The sequence below is a fragment of the Pseudonaja textilis genome, chromosome 1 (assembly GCF_049901715.1).
Source record: "Pseudonaja textilis isolate UNSWEBS1 chromosome 1, rPseTex1.2, whole genome shotgun sequence".
Classification (NCBI taxonomy): Eukaryota; Metazoa; Chordata; class Lepidosauria; order Squamata; family Elapidae; genus Pseudonaja; species Pseudonaja textilis.
The window spans coordinates 306,399,907-306,408,342 of NC_141990.1; the positions used below are offsets into that span (position 1 = coordinate 306,399,907).

Genomic DNA, 8,436 nt, shown 5'->3' on the forward strand with positions numbered 1-8,436 from the left:
GTTTATCATGGGAAGAAAAAAACAACTGGAAAAATTATGGAGTGAGGCCAGAGCAATTACAAAATTATCCTGGGAAGTTTGTGAAACAATATTTTGCTTTACTTGGGAAGTCCCTATACTGCTATTAACCCCGAGACTATGGGGGGAAGCGGGGGTGGGGAACAAGGGGGGGGGAGCCAAGATTGAAAATATCAGTTCAAATTCCAAGCCCAAATGAGAATTGCCCAACTGGGATTTCAAAGTTACAAATAAGGCCGTATTTACCAGACTCTGTGTTTTTTGCTTGCTTTCTCCTACAGGCCACCATGTTCTACAGCAGAGCACAGAGCTGTATGTTAGCAGCTGGCTACCTTGCTTATCTCCTGGTGGGTGCTCTCATCTTCCAGGTTCTGGAAAAAGATGCCGAGAGACTAAACCAAGGCATTGCCTTTAGAATGAAGGAGGACTTTCTGAAGAACTTTACCTCCCTCAGTGCAGTGGAGGTGAACATCTTTGTGGAGGTAGGCCATTCTTTCTGAACTGAATCCAGAAAATAATGAATCCAAAAACTGTGGTGCTTTGAATATAATCAGTGAAGATAAAAAAATTCCTTCCCTTCCCATCCCATCCCGTCTCCTTCCCTTTTTAATTATGAAATTGATGTATGTATTAATTAGAAGTTTAAAAGAAAAGGCTATGATATTTTGAAAAGGTTTTATCTTTTCTATTCAATTTTATTTGGTAGATGTTCCTAGAATTGGAAGATGCAGCTTGGTAGCAAAAAAACACATAAAGAAATAATTGTTATTTGATCATCACTTATGGTTATTGCAATGTCAAATGTCATTTTAATTACAGAATCTGATGGAAACCATTAGGAGGGGCATATATCCAGCAGAAAATGAATTCTCTGATGAACACAACAATTGGGATTTCAGCAATTCTTTCTTCTTTGTGGGTTCTATGTTATCCACAATAGGTAAAGTGCTTATGCTTCTCCCTTAAATGTTTGTCTATCAATCACATTTGTATAGTCAACCCTGTATATGTACAAGCAACAAAATGATACAAAACCGTGAGCTTGAAATTTCAACTACACTTGTTTTAATACATATGTAGAAAGAGGCTGTGATCTTATCAAAAGGGAAACAGTTAAGAAGATAAAATACAAAGCTGAGGAACGTCTCTGGTCATAAATATAAATAACTTTTTAAAAATCCATTTAACCTCATTCCATTCACTAAAAAGTTCACAGGCCCATATATCAAGGTTTCTCATGTTATGATGCAGCAATGTTATGAAACAGACTGCCGTGGGAAAATCTATCCAATGCGAAAGGTCACTACCAATGCTTGTAATAAACTATTAGCCCAGCCCCAATGACAATCCAACATTTTTAATTGTTTAGATTTTTAAAACGTTTTTTAAAAGACTTTAAAAATTTTTATGGGGCCATTTTAGTATACTGATTAAGGTGCTGGCCTAGAAACCAAGAGACTGTGAGTTCTAGTCCTGCTTTAGACATGAAAGCTGGCTGGATGACTTTGGGCCAATCATTCTCTCTCAGCCCAACTGACCTCACAGGGTTGTTGTTGTGGGAAAAATAGGAAAAGAATTAGGCATGTTTGCTACCTTTAATTATTTATAAAGTAGTAAAGGCGTAATAAAAATCTAATAAATAAATAAACATGTTTTCTGCACAATTCGAGAAAATTTATGCAGAATCACAGCTTTTATTCAGCATGTCATACCAATTCTTCTAAATCAGGAGTCCTGAACCTCTGCTCCATGGACTGGCACTGATCCATGGCATGCCAGAAACTGGACCGCATAAACAAGTGAAGCCCCATCCGTGGGAAAACCTCTTTCCAAGGAACCAGTCCCTGGTGCCCCAAAGGTTGGGGGCTGCTGTTCTAAATGGACTACATTAAAACCACAAACACTTTTCTGCAGATGCATTTCTTCTTTATGCATTATCATGTCTGTAGTATATGAGAGAATATCATTATTTTGTATTTTCTACATGGAAGACATAATAACCATCTTCTCCGACTTTCTAAATGCATGACAAATACAAGGGCAGCTGATAGGGAAGAAAGAATATGATTAGTATTTGCTCAAAACTGTGGTGGACAAGAAATAGGGCTTGTTTGGGTCCCCTGAGAAGGCTAAGCCTTTGGACTTGATGTAACCCAGGCTACTTTAACTTTTGGCTAACTTGTTTAGAAGAACAGATACATGGGTTTGCTGATTATTTCCGGTTGCTTGGCTAAGTCTTCTTGGGATTTCAGCCTAAAACAACATTGTCTGTTCTTTAAACCATGTAGAACATGTTGCTTATTTCAACTGCATGCTTAGAGTGGAAATAAACATGAGTCAATACAACTGAAAGAGTATTGTAATATGAGAAGATTGTGATAATAGAAATATTCTTATAAAAATGTGTGTGAATTATTTAAGACCCCAAACAATTTTGGCATTGGTCACTATTGCTGTTCCTCAACTGCATTCCACCCCTATCAGTTGCCCTTGAATGGTCTTTATTTTTTGGTACCAAGGACAAGAAAAAGATAAAAGATGTGCAGAGAAACTGCAAAATTACATTTAATATCTAGGTTTCATTGTCGCCTCAGCAACTTTTTTTATCTTGGTTTTTATCTCCTTTAAAAAGTTGCATATGTCTAGTAAAGAAATCCAGTTATGCTGATAATCAAGAAAATGAAGGCCTTAGAGAACACAAGGAAGGTGACATTTGGAAACTCCAAATTAATGACATCCTGAATGAAAAAGAATTACTTTTCAAATTGTATCTTGCTTGAAAAGGCAGGACCAAGTACCAATAGTAATAAATAATATACATCTTTAATTGGGGTTTTAGTCTGTCATCTGCTCAGGTTAAAGGGCAAACTTTTTGTTGTAACATAACATAATGCTCACCAGCATATTCTCTGTAAATTTCATATTTTCACAGGCTACGGAAACCTCTCTCCCAAAACAGCTGGTGGTCAGATTTTCTGTGTCTTTTTTGCTCTCTTTGGAATTCCTCTGAATATTGTCTTTTTGCAGCATATTGGCAAGATGCTCTCCATGGTCTGCGAACGGCTAGCTAAATGGTTGTATAGGAAAGGTGTAAAGAAGGTAAATTTTTTTAAAAATTATTCCATGATTATTTATGAAAATAAGCTTAAGATGATAATTTAACTGAAGTATAGTCTGATTCATGTGTCAGTCAAACAGAAATAACCATCATTTTAATCTGTTTTGCAGCTGCACATTACCAACAAAACATATCCATACTAAAGTTACAGTGATGTAGCTATCAGGATATACTGAATAGCTGTATAATTTCATTAAATCTATTTCTGGAAACAAAATATGTCTAGTCCATTAATCTGATTTATGAGTTAATGTACAGAACCAGAGGCCCCCAAACAGTTCAAATGGTTCATTTAATCCAGGCCAAACCAGGGCACAATATCTCAGATTTTAAAAGAAATCTGCTCCTGTTTTCCTGTACTGAATTAACTCCAAATTGCATCAAATGATTGCACCATTAGAGAGGTTTAAGTAAACTTCTGTTTTAATATGATAAATTCAAAGCAAATTATCAGGCAGAAATGCTTCCCCTCTCAACCCGAAGCTCTCCAATATGCAGAATACCCCAACTGACTCCATTGTCAAACTCGTCCTAAACAGGAGAAGCCAACCTTGGCAACTTTAAGACTTGTTGGACCTCAACTGTCAGAATTGCCCAGCCAGCATTCATGTAGAATTCTAGGGAATTTGGGGAGTTGAAGTCCTCAAAATTTAAAGTTTCCAAGGTTGGACACCCCTATCTTAAAATATTTCTCTTAAACTTTGACATCTAAGCCTGCCACATACGCAAACAAAGAATACAATCCAATTCTTATTACTTAACATTTTTTTTACCCTTTGCTCTGAAGACTATCTTTGTTGTTCTCTCTAAGCTATCCCAATTTTTCTCATTTGGTGTGTGTCATCAAGGCAGTGTTGGTTCTTGGTGATCCAATAGATATACCTTATTCATGATCAACCAATTTATATTATCTATCCACATATGGTAGTTTTATTGGTGAAGTTCAGGAATGGTTTATCACTGACACAGTTTGAAATGATGCCTTTGTAGTTACCAGGCTTTCTATATTGCTGCTGCTGCTTGAATGCTATGGAGCTCCGTAACCACCTTCACTCCTAGCATAGATGATCCTGGTGGTAGTATAGGCAGATTAACAGAGTTGGAAGGAATGTTGTAGGTCATCTAGTCCAACCTCCTGCCCAAGCAGGAGATCCTACACCATTTCTGACAAATGGCAGTCCAATTTCTTCTTGAAAGTCTCAAGTGATAAAGCTCCCACAACTACTGAAGGCAAGCTGTTCCATTGGTTGATTGTTCTCATGGTCAGAAAATTTCTCCTTATTTCCAGATGAAATCTCTCCCTGTTCAGTTTCCATCCATTATTCCTTGTTTGGCCTTCTGGTGCTTTAGAAAATAGCTTGACCCCTTCCTCTCTGTGGTAGCCCCTCAAATATTGGAACACTGCTATCATGTCTCCCCTGGTCCTTCTCTTCACTAGACTAGCCATGCCCAATTCCTATAACCGTTGTTCATATGTTTTAGTCTCCAGTCCCCTAATCATCCTGGTTGCTCTTCTCTGTACTTTTTCTAGAGTCTCAACATCTTTTTTATAGTGTGGTGACCAAAACTGGATGCAGTACTCTAGGTGTGATCTTACTAAGCCTTTATAGAGTGATATTAGTACCTCACTTGATCTTGATTGTATCCCTCTGTTAATGCAATTTAGGATTGCATTAGCTTTTTGGGCTGCTGCTGCACACTGCTGGCTCATATTTATCTGGTTGTCCACTAAGACTCCAAGATTCCTCTCACAGTTACTGCTATTGAGCTTGGTTTCACCCAGTCTATATGTGTACTTCTGGTTTTTCTTGCCTAAGTGTAGGACTTTACTTTTCTCTACATTGAATTTCATTTTGTTACATAGGGCCCAGTGTTCAAATCTGTCAAGATCTTCTAGGGTGTTAGCTATTCCTGCCAGCTTTCCCAGCATTTCCCAGCATTCCTTGTTCAGCCCTCCCAATGACTCAGCACCAGACTTGAGGGTGTCCAATTTCTCTACATTCCTAAAGACGGCTCAAAAGATAGCACTCAGATCAATACACTAAATGCATTATAACACTGTGCAAAAGAGTGGGAAAGTAATATGCAACAATGTAGCCCATAAATCCACAAGTAGTCCTCAACTTACAATCATTCATTTAGTGGCCATTCAAAATTACAATGGTACCAAACTGGTGTATGACTGGTCCTCGCACTTACAACTGTTGCAACACCACCATGGTAATAGGATCAGAATTTGGGTGCGTGGCAATCGAGATAGTTATGATAGTTGCAGCATTCCAGGAACATGTGATCTCCATTTGAAACCTTTCCAGTCGGCTTCCGACAAGCAGTGAAAATGAGAGGAAGCTGAATTCACTTAATAATTATTGCTTGATTCACTTAACAACTGTGACAAAAAGGCATAAAATCAGGTATGGCTCACTTAACAGCTGTCTTGCTTAGCAACAAAAAATCTGGTCCTGATTGTGGTTTTAACCTGAAGACTACCCGTTTGAGATAGGAGGCAATATAAGGCCATAGAAGTCCTGGAAATAAGCAAGCAGGTAGACAGGCAGGCAGGCCAGCAGAGGCAGCTGTCTGTACCCAGGGCAATTTTCATGTCTCAAATCAGAATTTTTTCCTTCATTTTTCAGAAAACAGCAAGGGGCTTGACACTTCTGTTCTTCCTGGTTATGGGAATACTAGTGTTTCTTTGTGTGCCATCGGTCATCATTCGAAAAATAGAGGGCTGGTCCTACGGTGAAGCGATTTATTTTACATTTATTACCCTTAGCACCATTGGGTTTGGAGATTATATGATAGGTAAGTATGTAACATTTTCAAAACAATACTTCCTACTTGGATGAGGATGGCTCCTACAATACAGTATGTTCTGATGCAGTTAAGAGACTAAATGAAGACTTGACTTTTAGAATGGCTATAGGGTTGAAGAGGCCCTACTTTGGGCATTCAAAGTATGTGGTTGCAACACTGTGCTGACCAGATATTACAAGGCTGGGTTGGGAACTTTTTTAGCCTGTGGGTAACACGTGTTGCTGAATAACATTCAAAGGAGTGTTGCTGCATACCTGGACATCTCTAGATGCACTGGGCACAGTCCTAAGTTCAATGGTCTGAAGCAACATCCCCAAGAGAGAGAACAATCACCTTCCATTTACTATAATTAAAAAAGAGTGGACTTCAACTCCCAGAATTCTCCAGGTAGCAGATTGAACCCATGGGCTGAGTTCATATAGCCCACAAGGCATAACTATATTCTAGTGTCGTACATTAAGCAAAATAAGACTAGTATTTTAGATCCTAATTTTCTCCTTTTTCTTGAGAAGGTCCCCTTCCTTTTAATTTAAGAAAGAGTTCCTTCCAAAAGAGAAAATCCAGCTCTTTTACTACTTGTGCTTCCCTGGCTTTGGAGCAGACTATGCCAATGTCAGTTTTCAAATGGATCTTGTTGAGTTTGAAGAGAAAATGATTATAGGTTTTGCCTTGAATTACAAATTCAGTCCAACTTTTTAATTATATGGTTGTTTATACATATGTGTGAGCCTTTAGTTAAAAACTAAGGGAACAATAATAATTACTATTGTTAGGAATAGGAACATGGACTGGGGCCCCAAATCTTCTGCAGAATGTCTGTAAAGCTGTCCTTAATTTTCAGTGGAACAGAATTCAATAATGGTCTTATGTAGGAGAAGTGACATCATTTTTCTGACACAAGATAATGACAAGTATTATGATGATAATGATAATACTGTATACACCAATGTGTTTTTCAATCTTGGCAACTTTAAGATGTGTGACCTACAACTCCCAGAATTCCCCAGATTCTGCATGAAGGCTGACTGACGAATTCTGAGAGTTGCCAAGACTGAAAGACATTAATATACATTGTGTCAAGCATCCAGAAAGTATCCATGATATCAATCACTCTGAGATGTTATCTCTCCAATTGATTTATTAGGAACAGATCTGGCATGTCAAAAGCAATTTCCCAAGTGAAAGTTTTTTCGAGCGTTACACAGAACCCACCTTCTCTCCTCCCTTCTCTCCTTCCACTTCTACACTTCATAAATCATGAGAACCAATTAACTGCAACTGGAAATTCTTAATACCACACACAGAATAACCTTGAACATTTCAAATCCTCTAACTCTCTAAAAAAAATGCGGCAGCTGAATTTCAAAGCTGAACACATTGTTTATCTAATTTGGAAGAAAACATCAAGTCAGGGGTGGGATGCTACCGGTTTTGCCTGGTTCTATAGAGCCGGTAGCTCTGAAGAGCAGCAGACACCGAACCGGTTCTGTCTTTGCTGCTCTTTGGCCCACCCACCTGCCCAGGCTCTTACCTGTCCTTTATTTCCTGCTTTTTCAACCTCAGCTGCATTACGTGGCACAAAGAAGTTGAAAAGAGGCTTTTCAAACGCTGCGCACACGTGCGCAGCGCTTTTAAGGTGTCCCGGCCACACAGTCTAAGGTTGTTTTACACATGCGTGCAGAGCACATCAGGCGCTTGTGTGTGTGAAGCGCTTATGCATGCGCAAAACATAGTCACAGAACCGGTAGTAACACCAATTGAATCCCACCCCTGATCAAGCTTGGGTTTACAATTCAGGGAGGAAATGAAGGAAGAAGAATGTGCAACCATGATGCAATTAAAGATAGAAACACATTATTATTTTATTTATTATGATCGTATATAAAATATGTATTCTGTATTCAGATAACATGCATTTGCTTTTTAAATTATTTAGCCTTATCCAGCTTTTCCTTCTGTGTTACTAGGGAGGCAACATGACAAATTGTACTTCCCTGGCTATCGGAGTGTGGTAGCAATTTGGATTATCTTTGGACTTGCTTGGATAGCACTACTGTTTAATTTACTGACAACATTACTGGAAGACCCAAATGAGAAACCCACTGAGGGTTATCTTCACGTCAAGACAGTCAGAAAAAAAAATAAGAACTCAAAAAAGGATCCATCTTCTTCACTGGAAGATGGTTCAGAGTTACATTCTAGTAGAGACGGACAAAGAAATCAGTTATAATTGTAGACTGCTATTTGACTTTTCACTGTTATTTCATATCATTGCAGTATTTTGCTGGTTGCTTTGAAAAGTAGCTCACTGATTTTAAATTATATTTAAAATGTGAAATAAACAGCAAGCCTGCAAAAAACTATTCTGCTTTTCACAGTACATGTTTAACCTTCATAATACTGTATATTCTTTATAATATATTTTCTCAAATTTCTGCCACCTCAATTTTCAGAACTGCAGCTTAATAGCAGAACTATCACAT

The 8,436-nt window shown here is 38.2% G+C and overlaps 1 protein-coding gene across 1 annotated transcript in view; it reads left to right on the plus strand.

Moving 5' to 3' along the window:
* The window catches only part of LOC113434901 (potassium channel, subfamily K, member 16-like), a 32,977-nt gene extending 24,661 nt beyond the window's left edge, over nt 1–8,316 (plus strand). The window contains exons 2-6 of the mRNA XM_026698387.2: nt 300–500; nt 838–958; nt 2,951–3,117; nt 5,773–5,941; nt 7,921–8,316. Coding sequence (XP_026554172.2) covers nt 306–500; nt 838–958; nt 2,951–3,117; nt 5,773–5,941; nt 7,921–8,183 — 915 coding nt within the window. The 5' untranslated portion in view covers nt 300–305 and the 3' untranslated portion in view covers nt 8,184–8,316. The remainder of the gene's footprint in view (nt 1–299; nt 501–837; nt 959–2,950; nt 3,118–5,772; nt 5,942–7,920) is intronic.
* Nucleotides 8,317–8,436: the final 120 nt, after the last annotated feature.